Here is an 18,731-nt window from a genome sequence, read left to right as displayed (position 1 = left end):
GGAGCAGCCCCAGTGTGAAAGGGGCTTTAGATCAACTTACAAACTTAAGTTCAAACAACTTAATTTATTCAGGTTTTTCCAATTGTAATGCTTTTTAATGCTGGTTCAACTATTCTCTTTTTTCAGTGAGAGTGACAGCAAATTGGAATACATACAATTGGTTGAACCCAGTAAATAGTCTGCATTTGTATAGCACTTTTCACTTGAAGCAAAGCAGATGCTCAAAGCCTCATATTCATCCATTCACACACACCAGTGTCTGTGTGTTGTCATGCAATATGCACAACTGCACCCCAGGGCCAACCTTCTGATGGGAATTCAAACTGAGGAGCCTCTGATCACAAGCCCACCACTTTAACCTCTCAAACATTGCCTCCCCAAAGCTCCAGTACTGTGTTAATATTGTCATAAATATGTATTTTTAAATATATCAAATATGATGAATTTTTGGGAATCAAACCAGGAACGTTGTAGGCCATAAGCTGTGGTATATGATAAACAGTTTTCCAACCCAGTCAACTACATTTAATGAAATTTTGTTGACAGGTGGGCCAAGTAGGGGAACTAATGATTTTATAGGCCTTGGGTCAAAGAAGAGTTGGTTAAATTCTGTAGTTGATGCAATTGCAGAATCCTTTTGACTAATAATTTTCACAATGTCTCCAATTGACTTCCATGTTACTTGTATTTTGGTGAAACAGTGTCCCCATCTGAATTTATGTGTGTGTGTAAAATAAGAACGATTTTGTGTTCACCCACTGATTATAAGACAAAACCATGCAAAACTACATTTGTGTCAAAGTTCTAGGGTGCCTGAAACATTTGCACAATGCTGTATACACCCTTCATTTTAAAGCTAACAACAACAAAAAAGACATGATTTTGGTCCCTAAGTGGTCAGTACAGTGATACTGTGAATACAAATATGCACATGCGCCATGCTTAAGCTGAGGTGTGATGGTCAGTAGAAATATTGACTGAGACGTGCATCAGGTATGAGAACTGTTGGGCTGGCTGACTTTCTTTCAATACTAGTGTGTAAAACTGTGTTTCAGGGCTGTACATTCGCTCTAGTGTTCAGGCTTGTGCATTAGTGCTTTTTGATGAGGTACATTCATATCTAGTTGGATGATCCACAGCGGATCTGATGTGAAACAATTGTTACAGCTTGGAGCCGTCTCATTCTAAGCAGGCTGCTGAATCAGTTCAAGGCCCAGCAGCTTGATAATGCTACAATATGCAGAGGATTATGTGTGGGCAGTCGTGTAAGGTGCTATGTCTGCTGGTAAGGTGGAGGACTACTTTGGGATTGTGGGAGGCAGAGTATCTGAAGTCTTGGATTGTCTGTTACAGTAACTGCTGGTTTATATCTCACCCTGTGTTTCCGCTTTCTCCCCTACCTCCTTTATAAACTCTCTCCATCTTTCTACTTCTCTATCTTTCTGTCTAGCTGTTGGTGGAGTCCGGCAGACACATCTCACTGCCAAACACTTCCCGGTACAATGGTGGGAAGCTATAGGCGGTCTCTGGGTGGACCAAACGGAAGAATTCCAGTTTATCAATGTGAAGGTTGCAGATAGATTTCATTATGGGCAGCTTTGACACCATCTGCAGGGAGACAAAATGATGCAAAGGTAAACCTTTGTGTGTGGCGGCATTGCATGTGTTGGAAAAAGTCTTGTAACTTGTTGTGTTTACCTTGTCCAGTTTCTCGTCAGAAGCACCACTCTTATGTAGGCTGTGATACAGAGACAGGTAGACTTTCTCCTGGAGTTTCTGAACTCTGTGGCTGTCCGTCAGCCAGGTTCGATCTGTATTAAATGGGGAAAATCGTTCTTTTACTAAACCTTGTTGCAAAGCCATTAAATCGGGGGGGGGGCAATGAACAGTTTAAGTCTCAGTAGCTCCATGGAGCAAAATGTTAGCTTGATTTCAACTTTATTTCTACATTGTACCAACAAACAACGTCTTCTGTGTGTGTGGTAAAATAAGTATTTAACACCTTTAGAAATATGATTACTGAGTAAAAATGGTGACCTGAAACTGTACTAGTAAAGTCTCCGATTGGGGAATCTACTGGCAGAATCAGATACTCTACCAGTAGAGACTTCGATCGGAGACTCTACTAGCAGAGACTCCGATTCTACCAAGCCATTCATTATCATGACAAGATGATAACTAGACATAGAATGACACCAATACCTTACTGTGGAAGTTAGAAAAATATCTGTCATATCAGATATCACATTACAGCCACACCATGCTGAAGTGATCACAGTAAGAAAGTAAGAACTTGTAATCAATGGAAACTCTACTAGTAGAGTCTCCGATTGGAGACTCTACCAGTAGAGACTATACTGTATATTTATTTTACTATTTTATGATTAGTAAGTGGACATCTACATCTGTCTCTGTGTTTTGTACTGGGAGAACACCAGCAAAGAAATCTCTTTTTTTTGTTCGGTTGGTTTATTTATTTATTTATATATTTTTATTTGAAAATGGTTGCACCTTTTTAGAAATGATGTCTCTTTAATAAAACAGAAAAAAAAAATCAAATAAAGTTTTGAGCATTATTGCAATAGGACTGGTTGAACATTACCAATTAGATTTTCTTTTGACAAACTTAATAAAAAACTCAACTATTACTAGGCTGAAACATTTTACAGTGTAGCATGTATGAGTTGGGAGCATTTTATTGATTTATTTTTGGCTATATCATGCCTTATATTAAACATGTTGGTATTTTTGTGTGAATTTGTGTGTTAGTGAGATGGAAAAGGAATAGAGGACATCACCAGGGGATAAAAGGACAGCAGCACTGAACAGCGCCATCTCTTCGTCAGAGAGCTGTAAGTGGCAGAGTCCTTTGCCCAGGTCGAACACTGCACTGACCAAGTCATCACAACCTGCCAAAAAAAATACAAAAATAAAAAATCCTAATCAGAACAATGAACTAGGAAATAGCTGTGACAATTGTTGGTGTGAAAGGCAAGTTTATCGTTTCTGATTCTGACCAGTCTGGCTCAGCCTAATGTGACAATTCACCTTTTTAAAATTTTTATTTATTGGTGTGTGCAAGTTAACTTTTTTGTTTTGTTATTGTTTATTGCAACTCTACTGTTTGTGCCCCCTTAACTTATACACAGTGATACATTTCGTTGTAGTAACAGGTGCACTTACTTATGTATTCCATTGTTTTGGTTTTGATATTTTAATTTTTTTAATGTAATGTTGTAGAGATTTGGCTTCTCTGCAAGTTTATAGGACACAGTTGTACAAATTATAAGGAAGCCTGAATTCTTTTCTTTCTTTCTTTTTACACTCGATGTCATATTTTAACATTTGATGTCATACGAGGGCTGTCAATAAAGTAACGGTCCTTTTTATTTTTTTCAAAAACTATATGGATTTCATTCATATGTTTTTACGTCAGACATGCTTGAACCCTCGTGCGCATGCGTGAGTTTTTCCACGCCTGTCGGTGACATCATTCGCCTGTGAGCACTCCTTGTGGGAGGAGTCGTCCAGCCCCTCGTCGGAATTCCTTTGTCTGAGAAGTTGCTGAGAGACTGGCGCGTTGTTTGATCAAAATTTTTTCTAAACCTGTGAGACACATCGAAGTGGACACGGTTCGAAAAATTAAGCTGGTTTTCAGTGAAAATTTTAACGGCTGATGAGAGATTTTGAGGTGATTCTGTCGCTTTAAGGACTTTTCATGGTGCGAGACGTCGTGCAGCGCTCTCAGGCGCCGTCATCAGCCTGTTCAAGCTGAAAACCTCCACATTTCAGGCTCTATTGATCCAGGACGTCGTGAGAGAACAGAGAAGTTTCAGAAGAAGTCGGTTTCAGCATTTTATCCGGATATTCCACTGTTAAAGGAGATTTTTTTTAATGAAAGACGTGCGGACGGGTCCGCGTGTCGGGACGCAGCCGCCGCGACGCTCCGCCACAGGAAAAACACCTCTGTTGAAAGCCTTAAGGACAAGTTGGAACATGTCCTGCCTGTTAAACAATTTCTCATATACTCACTCCACTGAAAGCCATCAAAAGCCGCCTGGATTTTACAAATGGTTATCAACACAGAGGTGTTTTTCCTGTGCCGCCGCACCGCGTCGGCTGCATCCCGACGCGCGGATCCGTCTGCACGTCTTTCATTAAAAAAATCTCCTTTAACAGTGGAATATCCGGATAAAATGCTGAAACCGACTTCTTCTGAAACTTCTCTGTTCTCTCACGACGTCCTGGATCAATAGAGCCTGAAATGTGGAGGTTTTCAGCTTGAACAGGCTGATGACGCCGCCTGAGAGCGCTGAGCGACGTCTCGCACTGTGGGAAGTCCTTAAAGCGACAGAATCACCTCAAAATCTCTCATCAGCCGTTAAAATTTTCACTGAAAACCAGCTTAATTTTTCGAACCGTGTCCACTTCGATGTGTCTCACAGGTTTAGAAAAAGTTTTGATCAAACAACGCGCCAGTCTCTCAGCAACTTCTCAGACAAAGGAATTCCGACGAGGGGCTGGATGACTCCTCCCACAAGGAGTGCTCACAGGCGAATGACGTCACTGACAGGCGTGGAAAAACTCACGCATGCGCACGAGGGTTCAAGCATGTCTGACGTAAAAACATATGAATGAAATCCATATAGTTTTTGAAAAAAATAAAAAGGACCGTTACTTTATTGACAGCCCTCGTATATTAGTTAAAATATATAAAAGCACAAATTTTTCACAGCACTGTATTTTCAGTTGTCCTTCGGGTTCACATGACCTCTGAGAAATCCAGGGATCTACAACACTGACAGAACACAGGCTGTGCATCACAGTGTTAATTGCTCTATTTAAATGCATTTGGTGGCAAGGCACATTAGTGCAAAATGTTGCCTCAGAAATTCAAAGGCGTTTGATCCTCACCAAGTGCTTTGAAGAGCGGGGCAGAGGCAAATTTTCCATTGAAGAAAATGGTGCTGTTGTTGACGTTAAATGCTCTGCACATACGTATGAGCAGGACTTCCAGACAGCCTAAAAGTGAAACCACAGGTATAAGAAAACAGAGAAAGAACATGAACGGGAGAAGTGGGAAGAGGAGGAACAAGGCAACTCCACCATGCACAAACACATGATAAAATATCAAGAATTTATACCCACATTGGCGCAAAGCATACATATGATCAATTTTGGTTCAATTCAAAACAATCAGGATATAAATCAATAACAGACAAAAAATTTTGTTTTTAAAGTTTAAAACATTTACAGAAGGAATAGGTAATATGAAATATTTGCCACAAATTTGAGTTAAACAGATACACAAAAGAATGATTTTTTCCTCCCCATTGATCAAAACGCAAACAAGCAGAGGTTCATATAACCCCCCCCCCCAAAAGAACAAAGTTGAAAATGTCAGAGAAGAAAAACAACACGGTATCTAAATTTAGCAAGTCTGAGAATCAATTTAGTCTCTAAAAAATTATGATGTGACTTTGGTGTTTGAGCATTTTTATATTTTGCACTGACCTGCTTTCAGCAGTATAATCTGATCATTCTGACACAGCTCCATGAAGCCAGTGATCCGTTTGGCAAACTCCACCACATACTGGATGGCGTTGGTGATATGGTACGCACACTGCTGCCACATCCACTCAGCCGACTGAGACACAAACACAGACATGTTTTTCCATCATCAGCACATTTCACTCTTGAACACAAATCAGATCATTATCTGCACTAAAAAACAGACAATAATTACATTTGTGGAACATTAAAAGGGTCTTGCTATTTGGTTTGTTTCCCCCTGAAATGTAATATTGGTCACCAGGTGTCTTAAAAACAGATGTTAATGTTTTTAGTCAAAAATATCCCACATGCACTGAAGTGGTGCATCTTTAAAAAATGTTTTCTAAAACACAACTCGTAACATATGTCACAAAAGTGCAAAATGAGCCATTTCTAGCTTTGAGTTTTTTTTACACCAGATGGGTTTCTCTATCCAAAGTGGTGTGAGGGACAGCATGGTTGGTTAGCACGCTTGTGCCACAACAGTTTCCTTGTACAGCTAGAGCTGCAAGAGGAACACTTGCATGTCATTTCGGAGCGTCAACAGCAATTCACCAATTATTGCCTCATTTCTGCTTAAAACTGCACTCCAGTCATTGTCTATCTGAGCGACAGATATCTGAAGCTTTTGTACAACAATCATTTTCACATAAATTCAGCATTAGTTCATAACAAAAGACTACATGAGCTGCTAGCTGATGCGTTGACTGCGCGTCAGTCATTTCAAAGTGTCCACTGATTATTGCCTCGTTTCTGCTTAAAACTGACTTTAGAATGATTTAAGAGGTTTTAACTTGTCATCTGATTGTTTATAATCACATTAATCCATTTGATCGCTTTGGGTTAAGAGACTCTGTCTCAGACAAGCTGCTAAGCTCCAAAACGCAGTGGAGGTAGGGCGGACCAATTTTTTGGGGCGGACAGTTCGGTCTGAGACACCGGAGCACCCGCAGGGGAACTCACGCAAACACGGGGAGAAACACAGGTGGGAATCGATCCCATGACCTTGTTGCTGTCAGGCAACAGTGCTAACCACTAAGCCACCGTGCTGTCCAGTTACCAGTAATGTTAACTAAAAGTTAATGTCAAGTTACTGTAGGTTAAAGAACACACATAAAAAATAATAAAATCTGAAAGCCAGTCAGTCTATCTGAAGTTGTGACTGAACTGTTACTGCTTGGACTGACTTTCACAGGTCTGTGACTAAAGAAGGCTCAGTGGGAGATCATGTGTGCTCTGTGTACCTTGTTCTGAAAAACACGTGTTTCCTCAGGTGTGTACTGCACCCAGGTGAACCTCTTCATGTCTTCAGCACTGTACTGACACGTCTCCAGATGAGACTTCACCACACTCTGAGTGATGCGCTCTGCGGGGATAAAAAGCACATACAAATATGCATCAGGTAATTTGGTATGTTAATTAATTAATTTATTTTTGGTTACATAGAGATCTTAATCATGGCTGTTTGAATTATTAGATGTTTTGCACATTCTGATATTAAGTTTGCCAGCAAACAGAAACATATATAAAAGAGGTTAATATCAACAACCATTATCCACACCAAAGGACAGAGGAGCGCAGTCAGGATTCAGATTTTAATAGTATGCATTTTTCAGGACATCCTAAGGTGAGAATCTTACAGAATGATACAAAAGGAAAACATGTTGTAGTGTTACAACTAAAGGAAGGATTAAAAAGGAAATATTCTGAGGTACTGTATATTCACTTCCCCACAACAATGTTCTCAAACCCACAGTGTAAAGATAATATCTATGGACAAAATTTTAAAATAATCCTTTTAAATTACAACCATATTACATAACCTCCAGCCTCCTCTGCCCATTGGTGGACGTAATTAAATTGTATAAATGTGTCCTGCACAGGAGCTCTGGAGACACAAATATAAAAATATAAATCCCTGCTTAGTCTCTACAAATTGCACATCATTCCGTCCTTGATCTTGCACCACTTTTTGCTGTTTTATTATTTTACATTGCTTGTTTTGCACATTTAATCTTGGCCTTGTCATGCTTTGTTTATTCTGCTTCTTCTTTTCATAGCCCTGTTTATCCCGTATGGCCTTGGACTTATCTTGGTGGAATTTTGATTCTGTTTTATTTATTGTTTTAGTTTAGTTATTGTAGAGCAGGTAGTTTTGTGGGGTAGACGTTGGATTACAAATACATAGGCCAGGGTTCAGTTGTAGGTGTGTGCGTCACACAAATGGTCTGGGTCCTCACAGAAGGCACTTCATCTGCAGCATCTAGTCCACCCAGTGTTTGCTGGGGAAGTAACCTGGATTGGACCGATGTCCTGTCCAAGCAGAGTCGTAGATGTTCATCTGGGTGTATCATAAATTGATATTTGACTTGGTTTATGGAGCGCTGCTGCTGGGGATGTAGATTCCTGTCTTTAGGAAATGTTTATATGTAATTTAGCAAGATTATCTTAAAAACACAGAATATGATTTTGATCAGCCTGGGCAGGGACATTTGGCCTATAGTGGGGCGGCATAGCAAAACAATTGTTGGTTGAAATAAAAGGATAAACAAATGGAATAGGTTTGACTGTGTTGAATGCTTTGTCTCCAAAGTAAAGGTCAAACAAGGTCGACGTCCATTGGATTCTATGACGTATGACGTTACCCGTAACATGATAACTAAGCATGACAGTTGGTGCAAAGTATTCCTTTTAAAAATGCTATTAACTTAACCAATAATTTGCATCATTTTTTTTAACCAAAACTGGAGCAACTTTAACTTTTGACCCCTGTACAAACTGAAACTGACCTTTGTCACCATTTTTGCTGTTTTTACCCCATAACTCCATGGATATATGATATGGATATTCCAAACTCTAACTTTTTGAAATAGTTATGATCAGACAAATAACGTGGTATAGTTTTCAACATGATTGGAGCATTTTTAAATTTTGACTCCTATGTAACTCCTGTAGCTCATTAGAGGTGAGTTCCAGGATGGCTCCATACCTGAAAATAAACAGTTAATTTAGAATATGGGTGCCAAATTCCATGCTTTTATCACAAAATGAACAATTTTTATGGAAGTTTTAGCTAAGCTGCACCACTACTATGGATGGGAAGAAGTGATTTGATTTTGATTAACAGCACAGTCAGAAGTTGAGGTAAAATTTCCAGACCCATGCTTATATGTAGGAAAATGTATATACACTGTAATTTTATCAAAATGAGTTCCAATATTTTATTCTTAGTGAACCCGACAATTAAAAGCCCTTGCTTGATGCTTTGACATGTGGGTGTGGTGTTGCTGTGCTCTAAGATAACATTTGACCTTGTTATTTTATTTTACATTTTTATCTACTACAGCTACTTTAATTGCTACATCTCTGCAGGATGACACCTTCGTGCCACACCAGTCTCATGTGGTTTCCAGCGCCAACAGTGTTTGAAGCACTGATCTTGCCGCCATTGCAGTGGAGCGATTTCGATAGCACACATCCAGATTAAAGTCATACTGTGGGTTTTGTGCTCGGCTGTCAATTTTAATTCTCAGTAAGGGCTAATAATTAACAGCTGGCACTCCCTGTTGTCTGGCTATACTGGTACTTCCGTCATAACTCACTCATCCACGGCACCGGTACAACAAACTCACCATTGTGTTCTGCGTGTTTGTGGTGTTTATAGGTGTTTGTAGCACTCGCCACCCAACTATCCACCATAAACACTTCACACAATGGTTCTGGGGACTCGCCAGGGTGTGGCGAGAGTTTCACTGATGTTCAAAGCACTTATCATTCCACTTCACTCATCACATGGTCACTTCTTACACGCCACATACACACCCCATCTATGTTTCACACTGGAAAAGACCAGGTTGTTCAGAAACTCCAAATTCATAAAAAAAAATAAATAAATAAATAAAAAATAAAAAAATAAAAAAGAGACAAAGTTGATCAAACACTATGCTGTCTGCCAGAAAGTGGCAGACGACACACCACATGCATGTGTCGCGAGCACACCACACACACACTCTGGTGTTGATGGTGAGTATAGCATTCCAGTGGTGACAGACAGACAGACAGACACACACACACACACACACACACACGTGCCTTCTGTGTGAGAGGCATTTTGTAAATATACAAGAAAACTGTAACACACTGGATGTGTTATCAGTTCTGTGTGTCTGAAACAGTTTTGATTTGAGTTGGATCAAACTTGGTCTTGAAAATCCACTTGGGATGAATTTATTCAGATTTGAGAATTGTTCAGTGTCTTGTAATAAGGTTCATTTCCTTTTATTTATGTAGCGCCAAATCACAACAAAGTTGTCTCAAGGTGCTTCACACAAGTAAGGTCTAACCTTACCAACCCCTAGAGCAAGCACACAGGTGGCAGTGGTAAGGAAAAACTCTCTCTGATGATTTGAGGAAGAAACCTCAAGCAGACCAGACTCAGGTGACCCTCTGCTTGGGCCATGTTACCGACACAATTGACAAAACAAATATACAGGAAATTTTGGGAGTCCATGCTAGTGCATTGGACGGGAGGCCTGCAGAAGAAGATGCCTACTCCTACTTCTGGATGGAGTCGCACCTCAAACAGAGAGTAAAAACAGAATCAGGCATCAGAAAAACAACAAATACAGGATAATTTGTCAGCATTAAGTAACAAGAAAAACAGAAGAAATACCAAGGTGATCGCCGACCACTAGCCCTAAGCTTCACTAAAAGACCCAAAATTTAGATAAAGTTGAGGCCGCAGCATGCTCCGTTTCCTAATAAAATGAATTTAAAAGAGTAAGAAGCATAGTAACATACTATGCCAGTATGCTAGCCATATGAAAGGGAAAATAAGTGCATCTTAAGTCTGGACTTGAATGTCTCTACAGAATCTGACTTTTATTGATGCAGGGAGATCATTCCACAGAACAGGGGCACGATAAGAGAAAGCTCTATGACCTGCAGACTTTTTATTCACCCTAGGGACACAAAGTAGTCCTGCACCCTGAGAACACAGAGCCCGGGCCGATACGTAAGGTTTAAATAGGTCACCTAAGTAGGGAGGTGCCAGTCTGTGAACAATTTTATACACTAGTAGCAGAACCTTAAAATCTGATCTCACAGGGACAGGAAGCCAGTGAAGGGATGCCAAAATGGGTGTAATGTGGTCAAACTTTCTGCTTTGTGTCAACAGTCTGGCAGCAGCATTCTGAACCAACTGGAGACCCCTAATGCTGGACTGTGGGAAACCAGAAAATAGAACATTGCAGTAGTCCAATCTAGAAGAGACAAATGCATGAATCAGGGTCTCAGCATCAGCCATAGACAGGATGGGAGGAATCTTTGTTATATTTTGCAGGTGGAAGAAAGCAGTCCTAGTAATATCTCTAATGTGGAGGTCAAAGGACAATGTAGGATCAAAAAATTAAGTTAAGGTTCCTCACTCAAAGGAGGTCAAAGCAAAGCGATAATATATAGGCCATATTTAGAATAGTTGAATGTAATGAATGGTTTGACATAAACATCTAGTTATGATGCCAAATATGATCTATCTGTATGGTTTCTCAAGCTTGACAGTCAGTAATGTTGTAAGGTCAAAAGGAAGGTCAAAGAAATTGCATGCAGGGCATTACAGAGATTGAAGGCTACATGCACGCAGAGCCTCCTGTCAGCACAAAGTGATAGGATTTGGAGAAGAATGAGGCAATATTCAAGAAATGCTGATAATAAAGAATGTAATAATTGTTTCAGTTGTTGATATTTTACAGTCAACCAGGGAAGCCGTATCTGTTGCAATCTCTGTGTAACCTTTCTTTGGATTGTTTGTACTTTTTTGTTATTTTTGTTGTCGTGAAGTTAATGAAATTCAGGCCTTTCAAGAAACAACTTTCAACAGCTGAATAGATTTGGCTAAATGCTTGGCTGTGTTTTAATTTGAAGGAACAACAAACAGTATCAAGCACAAATTCCCACTAATATGGCAACATCTTAAAAAATATGGGGAGCGGGAGGGGGTCCTGGCTACAAATATGATAAGATATACTTGTGTCTTATCCGGAAGCGGTGGTAATAACTGGTATTGTTTTAGAACTGGTGTTCGTCTATTTTTATACAAAATAACTCATAGAGTTTTGATCAAATTTGGGACAAACTTGGTAGGATGATTGAGGATCAACCAAGGACAAAATGACTAGACTTTGAGAAAAATTGGTAAAAAAAAAAAAAAAAAAAAAGTCACAAGCCAAGGTCAAAATCTGGGTATACTGCTTATACTGTATATATAAGAGAAATTTAGAAAGTGTTGTGGTCTGGGCTACAGTCTGGTCCGTTATGATTCTTTCCAGTTTTTCCCTGTTTCCTGTCTGGAGTGCCTGATGTCAGCCAGTTGCTAAGTGACACACCTGGGGCTCCTTTGCTGGGTCTCTACTAAAGTATGACTTGGGCAGAATCTTCCATCACTTTGAGTGTCTGCAACTGGCTGTATTCCACCCCCTGTGTCCTAGTCCTCCAGTGCCATAGTTCCTCAGCGCCTCCTTTTGGCCATCATCCTTCATGCACATTTATCTGTTCCAATTTCAATTTCAATTTATTTTCATTCATATAGCGCCAAATCACAACAGAGTTGCCTCAAAGTGCTTCACACAGGTAAGGTCTAACCTTACCAACGCCCAGAGCAACAGTGGTAAGGAAAAACTCCCTCTGAGGAAGAAACCTCAAGCAGACCAGACTCAAAGGGGTGACCCTCTGCTTGGGCCATTCTACAAACATAAATTACAGAACAATTCACGGATGAATATACAAGAAATGCTATTGGCGCACAGGACAGGAGGTTCGCCAACACGAATACAACTCGAATACAACAGAAGTTCCCTTGTACATTCATCTGCTTCACTGTGAAAATAAATCTTGTCACTTCCCACGTAACCTCTCATTGCTCTCTACATTTTGAGTCTAATCTGTCAGTTACTTGGTCAACCATAACAGAATGGTTGACCACGGAATCGGTATACATCTGTGAGTACTACTGAAAGCTAATATGAAGGCATATATGACCTTTCTATTGGTCCCATGACCTTTGACCTCAGATAACTAAAATGTCAAACTCCAGGATATAACTGTATAACTCGAACAGTCTGGAGCCAGAATTAATTAGACATTTTGGAACTGTTTTGAATAGAATTGATCAAGGTTCAAGGCCAAACAGAACCATAAACAACTTTTTTAATGTTACTGTAGCTGCTCACCAAGTTCTGTCCTTGAACAATCATCAGGCAGGTCGAACAGTGCAAGTGTGTGTCCCAGCAGTGGATGTGTGTGAGTATACAGGAGCTGGATGCTACTGTCTGTTGAGTCCAGCATAGTCTGCTGTGGGGAATTCTGATTGGGTGAAGATGATGAAGAAGAAGAGGATGATGAGGCGGAGGTGTTGTCAGTGCTGGCTCCTCCACCACCTCCAAGCAGCTCCAGGCTGCAATACTCGCTGGCCTCCTCAGGGGTCAGCGGCAGGTCGAACAGGTCGGGCAGTGCTGCAATGTCATCCAAATCGCTGAGGGTGTCGCTGGAACCACCGCTGCTGTAGGACCGGCTCAGTCCCTCGTCTCCATCCTCCACACCGCTACCGCACACACCATCGTCTCTTTGTAAGGACAGAGCAGTAGAGGCCCCACCGCCAGAACCCACACGCTCCTGGGTCTTCTGGTGCTTTTGCACCTCAGCATACAGGCTGTCTCGCTGCTTCTTGGACATGCGGCCAAACTTCACAGCTGCAGAAACAAAATATATTGTCTATTAAAGAAAGCAGATGCATTTAGTGCATGGATGGGCCATGATCAATATCAATGTGTAAATAAATGTGGCATTTTTATTGATAATCTAACTGCATATTCTTTTAAGATGTAATGTAAGGCATATAGTCTGCCATCCCTACAGGACCTGCTTTTGAATGCTAATGGTGTTAGCATTTTTAGCAGCTATGGGTAGCTTCACAACATTAGGTCGTTAATCCACAATTACTGAGAAAATAAGTGGGTCGTAATTTTTAGTGCACACTCCAAAGCAAAGCCGTTATGAGAAACACTGCTCATTACCACAAAATATGATTTAATAAACATCCGAAACGAGGATAGCTTGTTAACTGAGCTTGTTCGGGCTTCATCTTTCCCGCCCAAGTCATGCATAGTGTCACCCACGCTACACCTCTGTACCCATATGTGGGCTGTGGATCCACACGCAGAGGGACAGACACACATACGTGAGGCACTTTATATACAGGATGTCAGTTTTAGCACAGATTAATCGTCCCACCCGTTGGACTAGTGACAGAATGTAATTGCAGGGGAGGATGTTCTTTGTGTTTACCGTCTCGGCTCATGCCTAAAGCCAGACATTTCTGCAGGCGGCAGTGCTGGCAGCGGTTACGGTTCGTTCTGTCGATCAGACAGTTCCTCTGGCGGGAACAAGAATACATGGCATTGTTCTGCTGACTGCGACGGAAGAAACCCTGGACATAAAGACACACATATACAGTAGTTTTCAGAATAATAGTAGTGCTATGTGACTAAAAAGATTAATCCAGGTTTTGAGTATATTTCTTATTGTTACATGGGAAACAAGGTACCAGTAGATTCAGTAGATTCTCACAAATCCAACAAGACCAAGCATTCATGATATGCACACTCTTAAGGCTATGAAATTGGGCTATTAGTAAAAAAAAGTAGAAAAGAGGGTGTTCACAATAATAGTAGTGTGGCATTCAGTCAGTGAGTTCGTCAATTTTGTGGAACAAACAGGTGTGAATCAGGTGTCCCCTATTTAAGGATGAAGGCAGCACCTGTTGAACATGCTTTTCTCTTTGAAAGCCTGAGGAAAATGGGACGTTCAAGACATTGTTCAGAAGAACAGCGTAGTTTGATTAAAAAGTTGATTGGAGATGGGAAAACTTATACGCAGGTGCAAAAAAATTATAGGCTGTTCATCTACAATGATCTCCAATGCTTTAAAATGAACAACAACAACAACAACAAAAAAAACAGAGACGCGTGGAAGAAAACGGAAAACAACCATCAAAATGGATAGAAGAATAACCAGAATGGCAAAGGCTCACCCATTGATCAGCTCCAGGATGATCAAAGACAGTCTGGAGCTACCTGTAAGTGCTGTGACAGTTAGAAGACGCCTGTGTGAAGCTAATTTATTTGCAAGAATCCCCCGCAAAGTCCCTCTGTTAAATAAAAGACATGTGCAGAAGAGGTTACAATTTGCCAAAGAACACATCGACTGGCCTAAAGAGAAATGGAGGAATATTTTGTGGACTGATGAGAGTAAAATTGTTCTTTTTGGGTCCAAGGGCCGCAGACAGTTTGTGAGACGACCCCCAAACTCTGAATTCAAGCCACAGTTCACAGTGAAGACAGTGAAGCATGGTGGTGCAAGCATCATGATATGGGCATGTTTCTCCTACTATGGTGTTGGGCCTATATATCGCAGACCAGGTATCATGGATCAGTTTGGATATGTCAAAATATTTGAAGAGGTCATGTTGCCTTATGCTGAAGAGGACATGCCCTTGAAATGGGTGTTTCAACAAGACAATGACCCCAAGCACACTAGTAAACGAGCAAAATCTTGGTTCCAAACCAACAAAATTAATGCCTCGCAGATGTGACGAAATCATGAAAAACTCTGGTTATACAACTAAATACTAGTTTAGTGATTCACAGGATTGCTAAAAAAAGCAGTTTGAACATAATAGTTTTGGGTTTGTAGTGTCAACAGCAGCCACACTACTATTATTGTGAACACCCCCTTTTCTACTTTTTTTTACTAATAGCCCAATTTCATAGCCTTAAGAGTGTGCATATCATGAATGCTTGGTCTTGTTGGATTTGTGAGAATCTACTGAATCTACTGGTACCTTGTTTCCCATGTAACCATAAGAAATATACTCAAAACCTGGATTAATCTTTTTAGTCACATAGCACTACTATTATTCTGAACACTACTGTATGACAGTTTAGATAGAACAAAGTTGATGATCTGTGGTTTTGTTCACGCCGTGTCTCCTCCTCACCTTGCAGCCTTCACAGGTGATGACTCCATAGTGAATTCCTGAGGACTTGTCCCCGCAGATCTTACAGGGGATGACCTCAATCTGGGCTGCAGGGTCAGAAACGACATGGGCAAAAAGAGGTTAGAAAGCTGTCTCTAATCCTTTAAGAAAACTATTAGAGTATTAGAAACACAGGAGTTGTGCCTGATTTGCCATTTTCACTGCAGCCTCATCTCTGCATTGCCATTTTCTTCCATATATACAGTACTTAAGCTGTTGTTTTTATTTTAGCTGATGTTTCTTCATGAAAACAATAAATGGCTTCATATCATATTACTGTGAATCTATTTGTGGCTTGCTGCTGAAACTGTCATCTGTTTGCTCCTAGTCTTTGTTGCCCTCATCCTTGCTTTCAACTCAGTTCAATCGCGTTATGTTTTATTGACCGTGATAAACAAGTTAGCATGAAAGAAGTGTCATCTGCTGGTTTCACATCACTGCAACACTGTTGTTGCTGTTACACCCATATGCTGTGGTCATACAGATTTGATCTGATTTGGAACACATGTGATTGTCGTTGAGAGATAATATAAAGTGATTAGATTTAGAAAAAAAATAGGTTAAAAGTCAAGGCCACGGGCCGACGTCAAGATTTTGGACCACTGTTTATGTGTAAGCAATATAAAGAATGGCTATTTTGAGGAATTGGTTAATAATACACCCATAATTACTACTAAATACCAAAATGAACCCATACCATACCATCTTTCTATAAGTCACATGATCTTTTGACTTTAGATGCCCTTGAAAGGTCAATGTCAAGCTCACAGATTTTTAATTCAACCAGTTTTGAGCTAGCTAGTTAAAGGGCTTGGTGTTAGTCAGAGATAAAGTAGTTCAATTTTAGTCAGAAACAACAGCAATCAGAGATTTCTGACATCCGACAATCTGGATCTGGATCACTTCCAAAATTCAGTGGAGCCTTCCATGCCCTAATATCTATCTGTGATGCAAATTTGGTGAGAATCTGTGAAGTAGTTTTGAAGTAATCCTTCAAAGACTATATAAAGGGAAATCTTGATCCACAATCTAGATCCAGTTCCCGATCACCGCCAAAATTCAGTGGAGCCTTTCATGCCATAATACAGTGAGGAAAATAAGTATTTGAACATCCTGCGATTTTGCAAGTTCTCCCACTTAGAAATCATGGAGGGGTCTGAAATTTTCATCTTAGGTGCATGTCCACTGTGAGAGACATAATGTAAAAAAAAAATAAAAAAATCCAGAAATCACAATGTATGATTTTTAATAATTTATTTGTATGTTACTGGTGCAAATAACTATTTGAACACTTACCAACCAGCAAGAATTCTGGCTCACACAGACCTGTTAATTTTTCTTTAAGAAGCCCTCTTATTCTGCACTCTTTACCTGTATTAACTGCACCTGTTTGAACTTGTTACCTGTATAAAAGACACATGTTCACACACTCAATCAATCACACTCCAACCTGTCCACCATAGCCAAGACCAAAGAGCTGTCTAAGGACACCAGGGACAAAACCAGGCGGCACGACTTGACAGTTGCAGGCGGCCTTCACCCACTTTGCCTCAATTCGGAAGACGGACTACTTCAAGTTCAATGCACATAAACAATGTCAGATATATATGTGTTGTCTTTAATTTTGATGTGTGCCATTATTACGGTAAACAAGTAATAATTGTGGATTAATTGCTGTATCTTGTCTGAGGTAATTGGAGTGTAAACGTAATTGCCCTTTTTTGGGATCAATAAAGTTGTCTGAAAAATCCGTATCTGAAACTGTAGACCTGCACAAGGCTGGGACAGGACAACAGGCAAGCAGCTTGGTAGAAGACAACAACTGTTATGATTATTTATTAGAAAGTGGAAGAAACACAAGATGACTGTCAATCTCCCTCGGTCTGGGATTCCATGCAATATCTCACTTTGTGGGGTAAGGATGATTCTGAGAAAGCTCAGAACTACACAGGAGGTCCTGGTCCATGACCTGAAGAGAGCTGGGACCACAGTCACAAAGATTACATTAGTAACACACAATGCTGTCATGGTTTAAAATCCTGCAGGGCAGCAAGGTCCCCCTGCTCAAGCCAGCTCATGTCCAGGCCCATTTGAAGTTCACCAATGACCTTCTGGATGATCCAGAGGAGGCATGGGAGAAGGTCATGTGGTCAGATGAGACCAGAATAGAACTTTTTGGAATCAACTCCACTTACCATGTTTAGAGGATGAGAACAACCCCAAGAAAACCATCCCAACCGTGAAGCATGGGGGTGGAAACATCATACTCTGGGGGTGCTCTTCTGCAAAGGGGACAGGACGACTGCACCGTATTGAAGGGAGGATTGATGGGGTCATGTATTGCGAGATTTTGGCAAACAACCTCCTTCCCTCAGTAAGAGCATTGAAGATGGGTCATGGCTGGGTCTTCCAGCATGACAATGACCCCAAACACACAGCCAGGGCAACTAAGGAGGGGCTCTGTAAGAAGCATTTCAAGGTCCTGGAGTGGTCTGGCCGGTCTCACGACCTGAACTCAATAGAAAATCTTTGGAGGGAGCTGAAACTCCAAACCTGGAAGATCTAGAGAAGATCTGAAGGAGTTGACCAAAATCCCTGCTGCAGTGTGTGAAAACCTGGAGAAAAACTACAGGAAACGTTTGACCTCTGTAATTGCAAATAAAGGCTACTGTACCAAATATTAACATTGATTTTCACAGGCGTTCAAATACTTATTTGCAGCAGTAACATAGAAATAAATTATTAAAAAAATCATACATTGTGATTTCCGGATTTTTTTTTTTTTTTTAGATTATGTCTCTCACAGTGGACATGGGCCTAAGATGAAAATTTCAGACCCCTCCATGATTTCTAAGTGGGAAAACTTGCAAAATCGCAGGGTGTTCAAATGCTTATTTTCCTCACTGTATCTCTCTGTGGTGCAAAATTGGTGAGAATCCAGAAAGTAGTTTTGATGTAATCCTTCAAAGCAGATATAAAGTGAAATCTTGATCTAGAATCTGGATCCGGATCACTTCCAAAAGAGGAGTCTTCCATGCCCCATTATACATCTGTGGTGCAAGTTTGGTAAGAATCCGCGAAGTAGTTT

At 40.5% G+C, this 18,731-nt stretch overlaps 1 protein-coding gene across 1 annotated transcript in view; it reads right to left on the bottom strand.

Annotated features, from left to right (window-relative positions):
- Window positions 1-990: 990 nt before the first annotated feature.
- LOC117522337 (nuclear receptor ROR-beta-like) overlaps window positions 991-18,731 on the bottom strand; it is a 40,023-nt gene continuing 22,282 nt past the window's right edge. Inside the window, exons 2-10 of the mRNA XM_034183731.1 lie at window positions 15,605-15,690; window positions 13,894-14,035; window positions 12,780-13,298; window positions 6,798-6,919; window positions 5,515-5,647; window positions 4,915-5,022; window positions 2,799-2,909; window positions 1,699-1,811; window positions 991-1,608 (exon numbers count right to left, since the gene is read on the bottom strand). Of these exons, the coding sequence (XP_034039622.1) occupies window positions 1,447-1,608; window positions 1,699-1,811; window positions 2,799-2,909; window positions 4,915-5,022; window positions 5,515-5,647; window positions 6,798-6,919; window positions 12,780-13,298; window positions 13,894-14,035; window positions 15,605-15,690 (1,496 nt within the window). The 3' untranslated portion in view covers window positions 991-1,446. The remainder of the gene's footprint in view (window positions 1,609-1,698; window positions 1,812-2,798; window positions 2,910-4,914; window positions 5,023-5,514; window positions 5,648-6,797; window positions 6,920-12,779; window positions 13,299-13,893; window positions 14,036-15,604; window positions 15,691-18,731) is intronic.

This window comes from Thalassophryne amazonica, chromosome 12, assembly GCF_902500255.1.
Source record: "Thalassophryne amazonica chromosome 12, fThaAma1.1, whole genome shotgun sequence".
Classification (NCBI taxonomy): domain Eukaryota; kingdom Metazoa; phylum Chordata; class Actinopteri; order Batrachoidiformes; family Batrachoididae; genus Thalassophryne; species Thalassophryne amazonica.
The sequence above is the reverse complement of the archived record's forward strand: the minus strand, read 5'-3'. Positions and strand labels throughout refer to the sequence as shown.